This window comes from Mauremys reevesii, linkage group 3 (assembly GCF_016161935.1).
Source record: "Mauremys reevesii isolate NIE-2019 linkage group 3, ASM1616193v1, whole genome shotgun sequence".
NCBI classification, from domain to species: Eukaryota; Metazoa; Chordata; order Testudines; family Geoemydidae; genus Mauremys; species Mauremys reevesii.
Window position 1 is genome coordinate 2,063,891 of NC_052625.1, and position 19,968 is coordinate 2,083,858.

Genomic DNA, 19,968 nt, shown 5'->3' on the forward strand with positions numbered 1-19,968 from the left:
TACTTGTGCTAACCCACGATCAAATTCCACTGATATCAGGAGGGCCTAGTTTGGTTTTCAGAACCTCCAAATTGCAGAGCAGTTATCATAATCTCTGGATCTGAATGAGATGGGAAGAAATCATGAATGTCACAGCCTGGGTAAGTTTGAGGGACTGGCATTTAACAAAATCTTATTTAGGAAGTGAGCAAATATTGAGTTTCTCACCAAGTTCTATGGCACTTTTTAAGAATTAGGCTGGACTCAAGAATAAATCTTAAGAACTGTCCTATCACCCAGTTTTAAAGTGTCTGTGGCACTTTAGCATATTGGCTATTCAGAAACTTCCAAACCCTTACTCATGTAAAGACCATTGATTTTTAGGTCTTGGGGGGGGGGGGGGGGAAAATCATCTAATATAAACAAAAAATTGGTGAATGATTTCACTTTGTTTAAGTACAGTTATAGTATTTTCACTCGTTTTAGAGACTTTTTTCCTGTGCATTGCCATTCTTTGTCTACTAAAGTCTATAAAGGTTAATATTTAATATATAAAAGTTTTCTGGTGCAGAATAGATGCTGTTTAGCTGAGTTTCAGTGGAGGATGGATGACACATTAGACAACTATTTTGCATACAAACCCTCTCACACTCAGTGTTCACAAGATTATTTTTCCAGTCAGAATAAGAGGGAGAGGATTCTGTTTGCTGTGCCCGAGTTTTTTCCCATCTCAGCTCATTCCCTCCTTGCTCCAGCATGCCATAAGGGCAGCTGTGCCATCCCACTTTCCCAGGACTGCAGAATGTTATAAACACAGGGTTATGAATTCAGTGCAGAGTCAAGTAGGAGGTTGGTGGTGGGCGGAAACAGAATCATAAGTGATTCCACCTCACACTTAAGTTCCCTCACACTTGCAAATAACGAGGGGTGAATACAGAAAAATGCAGATGAATTGAATTGTCTTGGATTAAATGCTGAATAATGCTTCATTTACCTCTGTGTAAATAGCTCTTTACTGAAGTTATTTCAGAAAGCACAGCTGCCCCATATGCTCAACTCTTCTGGTGCAGAAATCAAGGAGTAACAGATTTTCAAAGATTAGCCACTAGCGATTAAAATAGTGCTAAATGTGCTTTGCCTGTGGCTTCAGACATGCCACATGGCTCCTGCTGAACTGCGCGGCATTTGGCAGACACTGGTAGATGGCCTAACTAGCAGATTTCTTTCATAGTCAGATTAGATTGTTCAAGTGCAATTTAGAATACTACATTGCTAGTGAAAGCATCTCTAACTTTCCACATCAAGCCAAGTGGATGGCTTGGATTTGGTAATGCTAGTGCTCAGTTGTAAATTGTCTTTAATTAGTTAGAAGATTATATCCATTCTGTCTAAATCTTTCTTTGCCTTTGTAGATTGAGATTGATATGAAAACAACAAATCCAAAGGTTGCGGAAGAAATTACTGCTACTCCTGATGGGACAGCGAACCTGCCTCTGCAAGAGAATGTAAATATACAAGCAGGTATTCCTTAAGCTCTTCTTCAGACTTTTCCCATGACACAAATTCTGACTGCAGTATGTCAGAACGTAGACAATATTGCAAAATAAGCAGATTATTTTTAATTGCTTTTGATCTTTATCGCTTATTTTCTAAGTCTTAAATTTGAGGTCTCTGGGCATGCATGTTTTGCTATAGTTGGATTTTTTTGAGCTCCCTGTTTATTTAAAAGACCAGGCCCATTTTTGTATTTAGAATTAAGATACTCTTACATATAACGCAAAGTGCATGTGGGTGCTTTAGATACTTATTCCAGTTACATACTGCAGCCACTTTTTCCACTTATTGCAAAAACAAAAAAGGTAAAAATGAGTACTCTAACTCCTTTCTATAGACATAGGACAAAAGGTGTCACTTCGTATGCTGGAAATGTATTCCAGGCAACAAGCTCTGTAAAATGTACTAAGAAAGCATCAATATCTTATGCTGGAGCATAATGATCTAAGAATCCAATGCAAGAGTCCACAAAGCATTCTGCATATTTTTACGTACCAGAGGGTGATGCCTTGGTAACCTCAGTGCAAGCCCTCTGCCAGCAAGCTGCATTTGTGTTTGTGTGTTAGCAAATTGGTAATCTTTGTAATTTGCCCTTTAGTGAAGCAAGGATTTCTCTTCTAAATTCTATGTTCTAATTACAGGCTGCAAGGGAATTCTTACTACAACTAATTAAGTTTCAATTTGCAAACTCCACAATACAGTGGAAAATGAGGCAGGTAGAGGGGCTCCTAAATAGAGGAGGGGTTACAGCCTTTAGGGTACAAAACAGAAATTAAATAGACAAGACAAATAGAAAGGACAAAAGATAAACAGTGGTGAGGAGGGAATGCACATCCTTTGAACAGTCTCCTATGAAAACAGCGAAAGCCTCATTTCTGGAGGCATGTGAGACTAGACCCACTGAAGTGCTTGCAAAATACTGTAAGTCAGTGGTTCTTCTGTGTTTTGAATCGAGTGTTTTGAACAAAGCAAGCAGTGGAGGGTGGTGGTGTTGAAAGGGAAGGTGGTGCCCATAAAAGCTTGTTCTCCCTTTGCTGGCAGAGGTTGGGCTAGATGTGAAATAGGTTACCCTTCACATATCTAATTAAGATTCTAGTGACTGACTACTTTTTTTCCCTCAAGGCTTTCTGTGAGTTTGGCGAGGCAAGTTTGCTAGAATAAGCGTGCAATATGAGTCATATTGCTGCATAATAGTTACAAATGTGACGAAAATTCCCGTAACATTCTAAGTTATCAATTAGTAGCCTGTGTCAGTTATATTCTCCTCTCCCCAGGCCATATTGGCTCCATCCTACTTCCCTCTAAAAGTGGAGGAAGCCTTCTGCTTGTCACAATTTGTCTTCAGCCCAGTAGTGCTATCAGCCCTGGAACAGGAGACTTCTACCCAGAGCTGCCACTGGGTTTCTGAACTCTGCCTTTCTTGGTTCTGTGTGATGTGGGAGCTGGAGCTGGGTATCAGATGGCAGTATAAGTCTAAAAGCAGGGAAAGGGTGGTCTGATGAACAGGATGGGCATCCCAAACTGTCACAAATCTATTTCCCTGTCACAGCACTTGTAACGGGAACTCACCATAAAGCTTCTAGACAAGAAAGTGTACTGGGGTAAAGTAGTGATTGTCTCCACACCGGTCACTGTCTGTAGGTGAATGGCTAGCTGAAGAATCAAGTGCTCTTAACCCAGCCAGTCACTGACTGGGCAATGCCCTCCCTCGAGGTCACTGTTCTACTCTGAAGCACAGAAGTGATAATGTCCAGCACATGGTGTCCTGGACACTGTTTCAGTCTCCCAGCGGTGCATAAAGATCAGCACAGATTCCAGCTGGAAAGCAGGGTGTCATTGTTTAAACCTTTATGCTACAGTGGCAGGGAACACTTTCTTCTTATTTCAAGCCCTGTATGACATAGGTCAGAAAGCTTAACACCTGCTTCAGGTCCTACAGGTCTCTGAGGCTGAGCAAACCAAAGGAAGCAGAAGGTCTGCATCAGCATGTGGCATCCACTATTGTCTCAAGCTCCTGAGGAAAGCTACATTAAACAGTAACTCTTTCAGAGTTAATTGTAAAGCAGGTTCTGCCTAAGCTTGCCAGTCTTCTGAGTTATGGTGTAACCTCTATTCACTGGCATCCAGCCTATTAGGGAGCAGCAGTGTCACTACTTTGCATACCATTCCTTTCAGTAAACAAGTGTTCCGACGGCTGGAGATGCTGTGTTCCTGGTGAGCTCAGGTTTGGAAACACGTGACCTTCTAAAAAAGGACACAGCATTTAATTACATCGCCAAGCATGATGGAAGTACAGTTCTTTTTTTGTTCCTAAAGTGGCAATCGTGACACCTAATGTCTCTGCCTCTGAGCAGCAGCTACCAGATAAAGAATCCTGGCATCTTCACAGGCACAATTACAATTCCTGTGCAGAGAGCTGGTCCAGAATTCTAATCAGTTCTGGTGGTCTGAACAGAAGCCTTAACTTCAGACGAGGATAGACGTTAATCTATACTGGATAAATTCCTGCAATTGTCAGAGATGATATTAAATCCAGTTTTTATGTTGCACTCCACATTTCTTCAGGTCAGATTTGCTTTCTTTACAAAAAAAGGCCTATTGAAAGCTATTTGAATGGGCATTACAGCCTTGTCAGACACTCTAAAAGGGATTCCAAGCAGGAAACATTTTGTTTCAGGTCAAAGTAGTTCTCTGGCCTATGTTATGGAGGTCAGTCGATGATCACCATGGTCCCTTCTGGCCATGGAATCTATGAACTGGTTGGGCCTTTCCTCCATTTGCCCATAATGAACCTAACTGACCATGATGACTGGTCTCAAAGCAGCCACTACTTTCCATCAGTTTATCAGTTCATCTTTATGCATCATATACCCAACATGATGTAACTATTATGGACAATACCTTGTGGTAGAAAAAAAATCATCGTTTTTGAAAGCAAAGGAGGTTTTACTACTGCTGCATGAGACCTCCAGCTGGTCTCCCACATTGAAGTCCGCCAAAGTAACTTTAAACATTCAAGTTAGAATTTCCTAAAAAGTCATATAGCTTGTGTAGATTAGTTTCTCCGTGACAGCAGAGGCAAATATTCAAGTTGTCAAGGACAAAGTTCACTCAAAGATCAGTAGCAAACCAAGTGTATTTTGAAAAGACATGACATTTAAAAAGTATATGTAGAAAGCTTCTCTTCATAGTAAGAGAAACTGAAGTCTTTAAATTCAAGGGTTATTTTCGTGAACGTTTTTTTTCTATGAGCAACACCACAAGCCGATTGCGGAGGAACTTTATTTCCTTAGCATATGACTTTTGGAACAAGTCTCTTAGCTTTTTGCGTAAAGCTCCCAAAGATGGAAGGTGATGGCAGTCTGGTATGTTCAGGAGGCTGCAGAAGAACTCATTCCACAATTCTGCATTAGGAATCCTAGAAGAGAAAAACAAGTACTTCATTACAGCGTCAGCATATCAAGACTGTTCTTAATATATTTAGTTTCAGTTGACCTGCTCAGTACACTTATTCCAGTTACAGCAAACAAGTGAGTTACCTACACTTAGAGAAACCCATTGTAAGAGGAAGAAACAAGTGTATTTTCTAGTCATTCAGTGGCAACAAGTACAACTGTCCTGTTATGGTACTTGACTGTATAGTTGAATTTCTTTCTAGCCCCACTCTCCCCCATAGAGTGTATTGCCTTCTTAAACAGGCCAATGTTTTCATCCCCACAGGAACTTCCAGCCCAGGGCATTTGTGGACCTTACTCCTTAGATAAGGTAATGCAATTTAACTAAGCAACATGTTACAAAGGAGCCAGTCAAACTTGCTGACTAGTGTACTGTCATGTGTTAAGTCTATTTGTTGTAAATTTTCCTTAACTTCTTGGAATCTGGCACGTCCACTGCTGAAAAAGCAGTTTGTGCCAGAAAGGCTTCCGGCATCAAGTACAATGCCTCCTCAAGCAGCATGTGTGCGTATGAACTCACCACACTTCAGCCTGGAATCATGGGTTTTAAAAATCATCAGGAGGATAACTAAGACACTTTAAATGCTAATTCTATGTTAGCAGCTTCCCCAGAACTGGGTGCAGAAGATAAACCTCTCTAGCCATCTAAAACGAGTAGTTTTAGCTGCATTTTATAAAAAGGTTCCCCTGAGGAGCTCCCCTTAAGATGCAGTGAGACCAACCTTCTGAAGACTCCCTCAGTTTTCCAGATCCCTTCTTCATTTCTTACCCTCATGTAGGTGCCAAAGAGCATGCAGTATATTGTTCCAGCAATTCCAAAGTAATCAGTCTAAAAAGAGAGAGATGTGTCTATTGCAAAGAAGTTCAGATTAATGATTTAGCATTATTACTTAAAAGGTGCTCTGAAAACTCATGCTGCTCAAATATCTGTGGAACATATTTTCTTGCTACCTTCTTGTTACCTTAGGATTTCACCTGGACAAGTCATCTGAGCAGAAGTTGCAGGATCAGGCCTTTATGTAACAACAGTTGTGAACTTAGTTATCAGTAGAAGTTACAGCAGATAGAAATGCAAACCTGTTTTGCTTCATCCATGCAGAATCCTGCCTATCAAGTTTAAGTGCTGGACTCATATCAGATGGCCAGAATTTAATCACCTTGGCCCAGATCCACAAAGAGATTTAGGCATTGCAACATGGAGCATCATGGCACCTAACGTTTCGGCACCTAGAGAGGGGGGAAAAAACCCTCAAACAAACCCAGAATCCCACATAAACGTTAAAATCCACGAAGCCTGAGTTTAGCACCTAGGCTCCCTACACAAGGCATCCCGACGCCTACAATGGGATGGAAGCGTGCATGCTCAGAGGCAGAAACTTAGAGCTGAGTGAGTTTAGGCACCAATAGGGTTTGGCAGGGGTTTTGTGGATTGCAGGGAGCCTAAAACTGGGATGTAATGGATTTGTAGTACCTTTGTGGATCGGGGCCCAAGTTCTCAGATTATTACATCTATGTAATCTAATACCTGGTAGTTCCATGGTTTCTGTGTCAGCATTTCGATACACTGAAATCCAGATGTCTCACACTTTCCTGTAAACGCAGTTCCTTCAGGAAAGAGTTTCAGGTCGATACACTGACCCAAGTCAATGACTGTCAGCCCATGAGAGAGACTGTCTATGTCACAGGTGTCATTATCCAAAAGCCTGCAGTAAACGATCGCCACATAATTATTAAAACCACAATACAAAAGGATAGTAGTTTTGGTGCTAAAGGGAAATACTTGCCTTTCTCCAAGTATGAAGTTATCAGGTTTAATGTCACCATGAATGATTCCACAGTTGTGGAGCTCTTCCACCATGTATAGAATTTTTACAGCAAAATAGATTACTAGTGCTTGAGGCATCACTTTTTCAGGAAGCTTTTTGTAAATATTTATGGTATTCTGTAAACAAAGATATGGGGATGGGAAGAGAGACAGAATGTCAACCACACCGAAAGATAGCTTTACATAATACACATTGTAGCTCCATATTTGCAAAACAGCGTAGTGGAAAATAAACCTACAACACATGTTTTTGTAAAGCAAATTGGAACAATGGATTACTATGCATTGTAATGTATTTTAATTCCTAAAAGGTTACAAATATATCTCTTCAGACCACAAGTCTTAGTGCACCTACCAGTAAAGTTCCATAGTTGTATAGCTCACCAACTAATATACTTCCATTTTGGAAGAAGTGAGCAGAATAAAACTGGATGTAGAGATGTCGCACACTTGGTTTAAGCCTCTCCATCAGCTGAGATGCTATATAGAACTCCCAAGGGTTTGCAGGCTTCTGCACCTGTAACCAAACACTCCATATTAAATGGTGATATAATCCAATAGGTTTATCTAGTAAATTGAAGGAAGATGGGAAAATCTTCCTATATAATTACAGTGACCTGAGTGCTTGGGCATTTTTCTTATCTAGATAATAAATTATAGAACCATTAGAAGAAGTAGGTACTCACCTTGTGCAGTAACGATGGTTCTTCCAGATATGTGTCCCTATGGGTACTCCACCGTAAGTGTGTCTGCATCCCTGCACTGCTAATTGGAGAACTTTGGTAGCTGCGTCTGTTCGGCCTGCACATGTGCTACTTCCCCCCTATGCCTCTGTTAGTCACAAGACTAACAAGTGTTGTGTGGGCAAACCCTCCTCAGTTCCTTCTCTTCTGCACAGTTGACAAGAACTCCAAAGTAGAGGGGAAGAGGGTTGGTCATGGAGCACCCATAGGGACACATCTCAAAGAACCATTGTTACTGCACAAGGTGAGTAACTTCTTCTTTGAGTAAGTGTCCCTATGGATGCTTCACTGTAGGTGACTCCCCGAGCAGTACCCCACACCAGAGGCTGGGGCTTTGAAGTCAAATGTATTATGGATGATAGAACCATGGTGCTGAAGCTGGTGTCTGCAGCAGAGTCCCCCAGTTTGGCATAGTGTTCAGCAAAAGTGTGTGCAGATGCCCAGATAGCTACTCTGCAGATTTTGGATATAGATACCCTTGGAAAAGGAGACCAATCTCGTAGAGTGTGTGCAGATTGTGGATGGGGGTGCTAAACTGCAAATGTGGCAACAGAGTTTGATACAGTTTGAGACCCATTTGATGAGTCTATGAGCTGAAATTGCTATGCCTTTAGACCTATCCACAATGGAGAGGAAGAGTCTTGAAGATTTTCTAAAAGCTTTTGTCCTGTCCAAATAGAAGGCCAAGGCCCTCCTTACGTCGAGTAGAAGGCGGATGGCTTCCCTATTATCCTGATGGGGTTTGGGATAAAAGGCTGGAAGGTGAAAAAGTTGGATCACATGAAATGCAGAAGTCACTTTGGGGGTGAATTTAAGATGAGGTCTGAGTGTGACTTTGTCAGGGAAGAATGCTCTGAAGACGGGGGATGCGCCATCAGAGCCGCTATCTCCTCTACCCTTCTTGCTAAGGTGATGGAGATCAGGAACGCAGTCTCCATGAAAAGGTGAGTTAAACAACGAGTGGCCATGGGATCAAATGGCAATCTAGTCAGTCCTTTTCACACTAGATTGAGATCTCATTGTGGGCTAGGAAGTCTGGGTTGGGGAAAGAGGTTCGTTATGCCTTTGAGAAACCTCTTTGTAGTTGGGTGGGAAAAAAATTGAATACCCTTGCTGTTAAGTGTACTTAGGATATACCCTGTCATGGGGAATCCCCAGACAGGGGCCCAAAGAAAAGAACAAAATCTAAAATAAAGGGTTGGGGGACAGGGGGTATGGGGTGTTTATAAGTAATTTCTTTATCCCTTTCTTTCTTTTTGTTAAAGGGAAGCGCCAAAAGATAGCTAAAAACTAACAATTCTAAAGAAGTTCACAATCCACTAATGGATAGCTAAAGCTCCATCTCTAGCCAGGGGCGGTTGGGAAGGAACTGAGGAGGGTTCGTGTGCACAGCACTGGATCGCCTCGTGGCAGAGCATGAGGGGTTGCAGCACATGCGTGGGGCGAAGGGACACTGCTACTGAAGTTCTCTGATTAGCAGCGCAGGGACGCAGACACACCTACATTGGAGCACCCATAGGAATGCTACTCAAAGAAGATTGTTTGTTTAGGCTAATTCACTACTTCCACCTTGCTGAGATTTAATATTATGGGTCTCTCTCATTTAATACCCTACGATGGCAGGGCCTTGGTGCACCTTAGTCCTTCTGTTCTCTGCTCGGTGGCGTTGGTGGCCTGTGATATACAGCATGTCAGACTAGGTGATCTGAAACTTTCCGGTCTTGAACTGTATGACTGATCTTGAAAAAGTGCTCCAACCATTCAGCTCACAGCAATATGAATGCCCATGTGGTTAGAAGTTCTTATTTCTATATAGATTGTCTTTTATTTAAAATAAGACTAAAATTGGCATTTAAACTACTGCAGGCAGTACACTTCTTGCTTAAAGTGACAATTTATGATAAATAGCCATAGAGGAGGCTAGTCCAACTCTGGAAACCCAATTTCCACTTCGCATTAAGAACTAGGACCAAGGAATCTATGTACTGAAACCATTAAGGTAAAAAAAAAATATCACATTTAAAAACTTGGTTTTCTCATTCTCTGAAGTAGAGGGTGCAGAGAAGAGCCACACAAAAATATATATAAATATATATTAAAGGGCTGGAATGAATGCCTTACAGTGAATTATGTAAAAAGATCGAGAGCTGACTTGATTAGCACCTAAGTATATTCAGAGGGAAAAAATACCAGGTATTGAAGGGCTCTTTAACTTCGCGGTGAAAGGCATCACAAGAACCAATGGCTGGAAACTGAAGCCAGACAAAGTCCATTTAGAGCAGTTGTTCTCAACCTTTGCAGACTACTGTACCCCTTTCAGGAGTCGGATTTGTCTTGTGTACCCCCCAAGTTTCACCTCACTTAAAAACTACTTGCTTAAAAATACAAAAATGTCACAGCACACTATTACTGAACAATTGCTTACTTTCCATTTTTATCGTATAATTATAAAATACAGCAATTGGAATATAGATATTGTATTTACATGTCAGTGTATATAAACAAGTCGTTTATATGAAATTTCAGTTTGTACTGATTTCACTAGTGTTTTTTATGGAGCCTGTTGTAAAACTAGGCAAATATCTAGATGAGTTGATGTACCCCCTGGAAGAACTCTGCATACCCTGAGGTGTACGTGTACCCCTGGTTGAGAACCACTGCCTTAGAGGTTAGGCACTTTAAGGAATCCACTTAGTTACACATCTCAAACTACTGGTTGAATTACTAAGGGACCTCAGTGAAGCCAGCTCTAAACGTTATATGACAAGCTATTCAGAACCAAAGCCACTTACCTTTAATATTACTTTCTGGTTATTTTTAGGGTTATTTGTATCCAGGACAGAAGCCTGATAGACATGAGCAAAAGCCCCTTCTCCAAGTAAGCAATCCACATGGAATGATTTAGGACCTTTGGGAGTTTAGGAAGGGGATGAAAGATACAATAGATTAATGAGTTCTATTTACAAAGCTTCCTCTTCAGCAAAGCTTTCTAGACAGAATGAACTGTCCAAGCGCATTACAGCAGCACTGTATGTTATTGCTTTGGTGTGTTATAAACACCTTTACTGTCGTTCTCGGTGCACCCTCATGCTGTGTAACAAACAGAATTGCGCAACCCTGACGTGGCCCTCAGGCCAAAGTTTGCCACCCCTGTGCTAAGGCAATGAACACTGTGGTAACCCAAGCATTCTTGACAGAGATCATAACAGTGAGCAAGATGATAATGAAATTGACTAGAAACGTCACCAGTTACATTTCAATGATACCTGTACAACTTTATAATCAGATTTGTTTTTACCATTTAGACTGTTATTGTGATGCTTTGAGGCCACAAAGAAATCCAATTTTAAGTTTTGAAATAATACAGTCAGTAAACTAACAGAAACAAATGCAAACATTTCAAAGTGGTCATTTTAACATACTGGTGTCATTGTTTATCTCTGCTTCTTTGGTAACAGCACCCTTTGACAGCTCCACATCAGACCTCATCTTAAAGTAGACATAATAAGCTTTTCGAATGACGAGCAGGTGTGTAGAGAGGGTATATTACATTGACCAAACTAGTGGTGTCTGCTGCTTGCCTACAACTGCATGTGAGTAGTCAGAGTCTAAAGTGTACCCCATTAGTGGGAACACTAACATTTAAGTCATGCAGCTATGATGTAATTACTATAACATACAACATCTATGTTTAAACAGAACTATTGTTGTTCCATACAAGCCTCAGAATTCCATGTTAAGTACTTTATTGGTTCCCTCTCAGAAACAGAGAGGCAGATAATATCAAAATACAGCAATTTTTCAATGGGTCCACTGTTGAACCCTAAGTTCTTTAATCTTTAAACAATCTGGGAGCCATTTTTGGAAGGTTTCCTGAATAAATGTAAAAGAATTTAAGAATTTATTTTTTTACTGCCCAGTGTATCTAAAGCAATTTTCAGACAGAGTGCAATCAATACGTCAAAATGGCGGTTCTTACCCAATGTAAGTTCAGTCTTCAGTTTGATAGTGGGAAGACTGGATTTCCATTCAAAAGTATTGGAGTAGGTACTCAGCGGTTTAGGTAGCCTTGATAGAAGTCTGCGAATTAAGCCCTCGTCCCAAGGGTTTTCAACAATGACTTCATGGAAGGGAGAGAGAATTTGTAGGCTGTATGTAAAATGTGAGTAAATAGGGGAACACAAGTCTACAATCTAGTGATAAGCACGAATGACAGATTATCCCTACCATGAACTCTTATGTATGTCTTGGCATTGACGATCCAAGATTTGGCTGAGTGAGTGAAACAGTTTAATAAAAGGAATATAAAAGCTATTATTACCTGAAAACATAGGCATTAATAAAGCCAAACCTTTGGACCTGATCTGACAGAGGAGCTGAGAGAATCCCCAGGTTCCAGTAAATTCAGTGGAGTTGAGGGCACTCAGCACCTCACAAGATGCAGGAAATATGCAGCCTTATCCCACCACATGCTGTTGGATCACTACTCATAAGCAACACTTTTTAGAGAAATTGCAAGACATTTCATAGATTCATAGTTGCTTGCTTCAGACCAACTGCACATTGGAAGGAAAATATACAGCTACCTAAATCCGAGCTTTAACAGAAGAATGATACGGTTGACCCTTAGTACCTGGAGCTTTAACATTCTGGTGTATCCTGTCCTCTGCACACACGAGAATCTGTGGAGTACTGACGGACTCTTTACATGCAGTTAGCACCGTTTCCTCATCTGAATATCCCCTGGCTGCTTGCAAAGTCTCCAACACAGCCTTCTCAGTAGCTAGCTGCTGGTTTAACACTAGAGAAGCAGCTGCAGAGGGTGCATTTCCTGGCAGAGATCCTTGTTCTGGGCTCTGCTCCAAAACTGGGCTACATATTTAAACAAACATGAAGTTACTTGCCAATAATGAATTGGCCCTCCCGATGTCCCAAAAAAGATAAAAACATTTAAAGCAATAAACTTATGTTTGCATTTGTTTGCCCTAATGTCAATAATGGCATGTATCTGTATTCCTTTAAATTAATGTCACTATATTTTTGTATGTTCTTGAAAAAATTTATGTGAAACAAATCCTGACGCTTCAGGGCTTGAGTCAACTACTTTAATGCCTAGGGTTCAGGAGAACTTTCCCAATGGGCAGGGCCCCCATGTACTGATTCCCCAGCCACAGATTCCATCCCTTGCTGCAGAGCTGTGGTCCAGAATATCTACTTCCAATTAAAACAAACAAGCATCACGTATCCAGATGCAAGGACAACCCCAGACAACGAAGGACAGCAAATTCATACTGAAAGAGAAAAAAAGCAAGAGCTTTTGCAAGATGCTCCTCTGCCATCCACAGGGTTCTCCATGTAGCTATTTGGGATAATAGTGTTGTGTGGAAGCCCTAATTAACTGCCCCAAAGGGCTTTAATATACAGTTGAAATTTTGCCTAGTGCTGCTTCATGTCCTTCCAGAACATGGAGAGTACCTAAAGTCAAATCTCTGAAAACCCAGGAAATAAAGTTAAGGTATATACATGCTACCTCTGTAATGCAACCTTCCCTACCTTCTTTGAGCAATGCCCCACCACAACACGTAATAGCAAGCACTCAACATTTATAAATGATACAGAACACTGACCTACAGTGCTCCCTTCCAAGTGTCCAGGACCTGCTTTGTCAAGGCAAAACTTTGGTTTATTTCAGGTACAGCAGAGAGGAATAACCTGCACCTGGCCTACACTCAAACACTGAGCGTAGCCCAAGCCACTCCCAACTTGCTAAATGGTGCCACCCCTTCACCCTTACCTTGAGAATTCCTCTGAGACATTGCCTTCACTCACCTCTCACCAACACCTGGAGACCATTACCCAATATGCCTACAAATTACCAACAATCCCCACTGCAATAAGACACCCTTCTGCACCTCTGACAACTACAGGACTCCGAGCAAAGACATACTTGACCTTTCAATGGGCGTGCCTGTCTTACAATACCCTCTGGCCAGGTATAGCTCTGCAGCAGCCCTGCCTCTGTTTCCCAACTCCACAAAAGCTTTATTTTTGTCCATTAATACCCCTTCTTCCCAGGGCCTAATTTATTGGCCTAAAACACAAAATAATGCTCAGCCCTGGGGCTTGTCTCTTCTCCCCCTTGAGTCTGGTCTCAGGATCTCTTCTTGGCCTTGGCAGGCTACTCTCAGCCCTTCCTGGCTGGAATCTTTTCTACTCCCATGGAGTCTGCTCTCCCAGTCCCTCAGCCTTCTGGCTCTCCAACCCAAACTTTTTCCCATGCTCAAAGGTCTTACAATAGACCTGTGTGACTCCTGCTCACAGCAGTTCTAGAACCTTCTCCAGCTGCTTCCTTTAGGACCCCTTCAGCAGTTCCTTCATTAACCCTTTCTGTTACCTCAGATGACCCAGGCTCAGACACTTGGTGCCACGAGGTTGGGTTTTTTTTGCAGTGTAGACGTACCTTCAATTACTCAGATGTTTTGCTGAACAAATGCATTTCACTCTTTGGCAGGTCAGTTTGGGTCAACCCATGTTCCAGTCCCCAACTTTACCCTCATAATTTCTGAAATATTGCTTTGCCAAAGGGCAGTGGGCACTGTGCACTAACTTAGATCAATTCCAGGTAAAGGTAATAAGGTAATAATTGGAGATATACCAATCTCCTAGAACTGGAAGGAACCTTGAAAGGTCATCTAGTCCAGCCCCCTGCCTTCACTAGCAGGACCAATTTTTGCCCCAGATCCCTAAGTGGCCTCCTCAAGGATTGAACTCACAACCCTGGGTTTAGCAGGCCAATGCTCAAACCACTGAGCTATCCTTCCCTTCCAGGTGGGCAATATTAATTTGAGAAGGATTAGAGTGACAGTTTGAGCCGCAGGTGTGCACAAAAAGAAATATTGTGTGCACAGGATTTTGATAACGTGATTTTCAGGGAGCTTTATCTCTCTAGCCTTAAGCTTAACTAATCCTACCCAGACCCCTCATGAGGCATCACAAAACTTTGAGACAATCTGAGTAAGCATATGGATTCTAGAGCATGTAGAGAAATGCATCTGTGAAACAGCAGGTCTCCATTAACTATGGAAGAGGTGCCGAATCTGTTATCATTCAAGAAGTCTTCGTATAGGCATTTGAAATCTCAAACATCTGAACAAGTCACACTGTACCTTAGCTTCCTGGGTTTGGACCCCTCCATGTATTGCTCCTCAGAAGAATCCAGAACCATCTTACCATCATTGTTGTGGACTGCATTTTCTGAATAAAAGTGCATGACAAGTTTGTCCCACTGCTAAAGAGCAGTTTGTGAACTATAAGTATTCAGTATAACTCAGCACAAATATTTGCTATGGATTGTGTGATTAGCTAGCAAGAAGTTCATTGGGACAGAAGTACTGGAACGTATTAACCCATTCAGCAAAGTAGTGAAAACTCCCAACCCAATGTTTTTCCCCTCGACTTCAATGAGTTCTGAGCAAAAAGCTGAAATTCAAGCTCAAAAAAGCTGAAATTCAAGTCATTCATTTACATGACTAACTTTAGCTGTCCAGGATTGATGATTGTGGCCTACGTACACTAGAAGTCACTGTTAAACATTTCATTTAAAAATGTTGCTGTGGATGGCATTAGAGTCCCAGAATGCTGACTGCACATTGAATCAGAGAAGCTTTTCAAATAGGCACTGAACCCATTTTGAAAAGCATTCTGCTTCTGCTCTTGCAGTAACAAGTACAATCCCAAGGGTCTAAGTTTTCTTCATTCCTAAAGTTAAAAAGTGAGAGGAACACTTCTCTATTATTTAGCACAGAACGTTAATTGCAAACATTTTTCAGCACTCGACACAACAGATGTTAGTATCCTGCTGAGAGACAGGTTTCTTGACCCCAAAACAATATCTAAAAGCAGATATTGAGGGAACAAGGAAGCTGCAAAGCTGGCATCTGGACAGGGGTACAAACAGGATTCTTTGGGCAACCTTAGCTGCATTTCCAAATGTCTTTTGTTCAAGTTTAAATGCAACTTTGAATTTCTTGATTTTGGTAACTACAAGCTCTAAATTTTTTACCCTTAAGTTATTGACATGCTCTCACTTATTGTTTGTACAGAGTTCTTGACTCAAAGAACCTTCAATTCAGTTTAACGACAAAGACAGAGCAGAGTGGAAAGACATGTCAGGAAGGGGCAATAGTAATACATGCCTGTATTTCCTTTAGAACAACTGTGTGTACAATTAGTAGGTACAGCTATGTTTTGTTAATGAGACATACGATCAGTGGCAACAGGCTTAGGTCACTGCCTGCCTATCCAGTCAGTCGCCAGTGCTCTGTAAGCACTATGGTAGGAGCAGTTCTTAAGGAGGGATTTGGAAGGCATGGTAGCTTTATGGTTTGAAGGAGGGCATTCCACACAAGAGAAAAGTATGGAAGCAACCATGAAGGTATTCATAGGGGAAACAGACAAGCAAGGAACTTAAGATTTGACTCCTACTTAAGGGAGTTTTCAGGAAACAGTAGTTTAGGAGGGTTTTAGGGACTGCTCATCAGGGAATCCTTGCAGAATGGGAAACTGCTATCTTCTCTCTTCTCTCCCCGACCAACTTACAACTCCTGGAGGAGCTTTGGTGCTATGTAGGCTCAGGGTCCCTGCTACTCTTTTTCCTGAAATTAATTAGCACCCACATACTGTAATGTTGGGGGTCATGAACTCCAAGTAGCTGCTGAGATATGGGAAGTGATGCTGGCACGGGACCGGAGTAAAGCAGAGGTGAATCAGATGCCATGTTCTCAATTACACATCATTTTATAATGTAACCCTTTACCTTTGTCCTCCATGGCTTGCCACGAATGCGCTGACAGGTAGTTAAATGGGGTTGAAGCAAGCTGTGTAGCACGTGCAAAGTCTCTTGTGCTGTTGGGACTGGGCGCCAGTGTTTTGTTATTACAGTGCAGAGCCCACACAGTGGAGTCATCCATCAAGAACTCTGTTGTCCGAGTTCCTTCCTACACAGAAGAATCAAGCAGTGTTCACCAGGGAGCTAACAATAAGTCTGTGATACCTGCAGTTCATGCAGGACCTCACAGTGCTTTTCCAGCCAACAGTCATCGATACCCTCAACATGTTGACACAAATGAGAGAATCAATGTATTCTGGTCCGACCTTCTCCAGGCAGAAATACAGTCTCCACATTGCTAGCAAAAATAAGCCACCATGGCCACCTCTGCACACTTGGACTTTGCCAAATTCCAAAGCTTAACCTATAACCCCAGCCCAGAGGCCAAGGAGCAGGACTATTAAGGCACTACAGCCACCCCAACTACTCTAGTCATTGTAATACTGAAGCACCGTCTTCCACCTCCCCACTCACACAGATGCACATTATATCCACGTGCAGACCCGTGCTTGGCTCCTGACCACTCAGAGGAGTGAAGCTCAGTTCCTCCAGGGACAAACTTCTCTCCTCGGATTAATTTTGTTGGTCTTGGCCTCCAATTCACATTTCCAGCTATGTGACGTTTGGACTGGGCAACATTTAATTCCACTAAATGTAACATAAGAACATAAGAAAGGCCGTACCGGGTCAGACCAAAGGTCCATCTAGCCCAGTATCTGTCTACTGACAGTGGCCAATGCCAGGTGCCCCAGAGGGAGTGAACCTAACAGGCAATGATCAAGTGATCTCTCTCCTGCCATCCATCTCCATTCTCTGACGAACAGAGGCTAAGGACACCATTCTTACCCATCCTGGCTAATAGCCATTTATGGACTTAGCCACCATGAATTTATCCAGTCCCCTTTTAAACATTGTTATAGTCCTAGCCTTCACAACCTCCTCAGGTAAGGAGTTCCACAAGTTGACTGTGCACTGAGTGAAGAAGAACTTCCTTTTATTTGTTTTAAACCTGCTGCCTATTAATTTCATTTGGTGACCCCTAGTTCTTGTATTATGGGAATAAGTAAATAACTTTTCCTCATCCACTTTCTCAACATCACTCATGATTTTATATACCTCTATCATGTCCCCCCTTAGTCTTCTCTTTTCCAAGCTGAAGAGTCCTAGCCTCTTTAATCTTTCCTCGTATGGGACCCTCTCTAAACCCCTAATCATTTTAGTTGCCCTTTTCTGACCCTTTTCTAGTGCTAGAATATCTTTTTTGAGGTGAGGAGACCACATCTGTACACAGTATTCGAGATGCGGGCGTACCATGGATTTATATAAGGGCAATAATATATTCTCAGTCTTATTCTCTATCCCCTTTTTAATGATTCCTAACATCCTGTTTGCTTTTTTGACTGCCTCTGCACACTGCGTGGACATCTTCAGAGAACTATCCACGATGACGCCAAGATCTTTTTCCTGACTCATTGTAGCTAAATTAGCCCCCATCATGTTGTATATATAGTTGGCGTTATTTTTTCCAATGTGCATTACTTTACATTTATCCACATTAAATTTCATTTGCCATTTTGTTGCCCAATCACTTAGTTTTGTGAGATCTTTTTGAAGTTCTTCACATCTGGGCCACGTGTTACCATAGTTTTCCCATTTCTAAAAACACTTCATTGGGGGAAGTTGTATTTATGGGATGGGAAAGTCACACTCCTGGAAACATACCCCAGGCTTCAAGGTTTTTCAGATTTCCAGTGACTTGCCCATGAAATTTCTAGGAGACAAAAGTTAATATGCCAAGGATTCTTTGTGCAGATACAGATTAGTGATTTTGCAATGCTCGAATAGAATTGCAGATCACTACAGGTTAGCACTAAAGGCAACCACTTCAAGGCCCTCCAATTCCACATTACTCTACTAGGCTAAGCTTTGCTAGAAATAAGCGCACACTTACTTTTGATTGCTCAGCACATCTGAGTAAGGGATGTTCTCCAAAGGCTTTGGCCTGGGGAAGCTTGTTTTTTTGCTGTGGGAACCTAACAGAAATTGCTGTTTAGAAGTCATTTTAGCAGAACAATCTACACAAAAGTTAAGAGGCCAGAGCTGGTATTAGCTTTCTAGAAAATTGGTCTGCAAAAGTCCGAGATTACTTTCTGAGACCATGACAGGTATCTGCTCACACTTATCAGGCAAGCCACACGAGAACCATGATCACAGTAACTATGCTAAGAAGGCGTCAGCCATTTCATGGAGAAGCAGCCAAGGCCTTCTCATGTGGCATTTCCCCAATCTTTGGGGACCTTATTTCCTCTGTACACTTCCTAAATTGAAGATCTAAACTGACTGATAGTGCTGATGCAGTCATGGCAGGACTAAATGGAATGGTACTACTGACCCCATGTGATATCCCGGAGACAAGAGATTCAATTTGTGACTAGCTTCTCTTTACCTATTGTTTTCTTTTTCATTCTCATCTTCAAAAACGGAAAAAGCAGACACAACAGGGGCAGCGTCATTAGCTTTCATGCTTTTACCAGGCTCTAGACGACAAAGAAAGAATTAAGTCAATATTGTTTCAGCTTTACCTAAAAAGCATCATAATAAATGGCTACATCCTCATCCCTACACAATCAGAGAACTGATGGGAATGGAAATGCTAGCTACTCCAGTACAAAGCATGTTACAGGAGCATATTATATATGCATCCTTTAGGCAGAAGACTATTCTCAGTCCCAGGGTAGGGATGAAGCAAAAGAGGGTGTCTCTCAGTCTGAGACAGCTGTAAGGGACAGACCTGATAGGTTCCAAAGAAGATCCCTGTCTGCCATAAGAAAGGGCAAGCTAACAGGGTCAGCAAGGGGTTGGGGTGGGAATGAAGAAAAATGAAAGGAGACATGGTCCTGACACATGGTCCTGCCTCTTCACATCTCAGCCATCTACCAGAAGTGTCCTCAGAGTTTGCACCCAGTAGAACAAATCAGTCTAGTCTTTGCTATACTAGAGACTACAGGGGTTTATTAATGGAGCTTCTTCCACTCCAAAGCCACAAACAGGGGCTTATTGTGCAGAGTACTGTAAACCCACTAGGAATTGAGAGCATGCTAGCTCAGAGGTACAGGACTGGAGGAAATCAGTCTCCATATCAATCTCTGCTTCCCAAAGCATTGTGCTACTGCTAAATTGCCAGATTACCTGTATAGTTAATGAAGGCTTGCAGTTAGGATACTAATATTTGGCGAAGAACACTATACACATCATAGTCTAGATCTGGTCCTTCCCCGACCCAACACAAAAATGCTAAACTGATTTGCACACAAACTTCAGAGTAATGAGAGGAGGAAGAGTTATGGTAAGGTAGACCTTTCTTCAGGCTGAAATTTTGCAGATCAGTACAGAGTATTAACTAGGTCTTTTCTGGAATTGTGTTTCAAGTGCCAGAGAAATAGTTACAAGAAGCAACAAATTATTTAAACCCAATTTAATGCACACTCTTCTACAGCATTTTGTAGGCAATATAAGTGTGCTTTT

The 19,968-nt window shown here is 41.8% G+C and overlaps 1 protein-coding gene across 1 annotated transcript in view; it reads right to left on the reverse strand.

Moving 5' to 3' along the window:
• Window positions 1–4,458: 4,458 nt before the first annotated feature.
• BUB1 (BUB1 mitotic checkpoint serine/threonine kinase) overlaps window positions 4,459–19,968 on the reverse strand; it is a 44,428-nt gene continuing 28,918 nt past the window's right edge. Inside the window, exons 14-25 of the mRNA XM_039531011.1 lie at window positions 18,890–18,980; window positions 18,395–18,476; window positions 16,372–16,552; window positions 14,723–14,810; window positions 12,190–12,428; window positions 11,536–11,676; window positions 10,349–10,464; window positions 7,169–7,330; window positions 6,773–6,930; window positions 6,514–6,691; window positions 5,711–5,817; window positions 4,459–4,951 (exon numbers count right to left, since the gene is read on the reverse strand). Coding sequence (XP_039386945.1) covers window positions 4,756–4,951; window positions 5,711–5,817; window positions 6,514–6,691; window positions 6,773–6,930; window positions 7,169–7,330; window positions 10,349–10,464; window positions 11,536–11,676; window positions 12,190–12,428; window positions 14,723–14,810; window positions 16,372–16,552; window positions 18,395–18,476; window positions 18,890–18,980 — 1,739 coding nt within the window. The 3' untranslated portion in view covers window positions 4,459–4,755. The remainder of the gene's footprint in view (window positions 4,952–5,710; window positions 5,818–6,513; window positions 6,692–6,772; window positions 6,931–7,168; window positions 7,331–10,348; window positions 10,465–11,535; window positions 11,677–12,189; window positions 12,429–14,722; window positions 14,811–16,371; window positions 16,553–18,394; window positions 18,477–18,889; window positions 18,981–19,968) is intronic.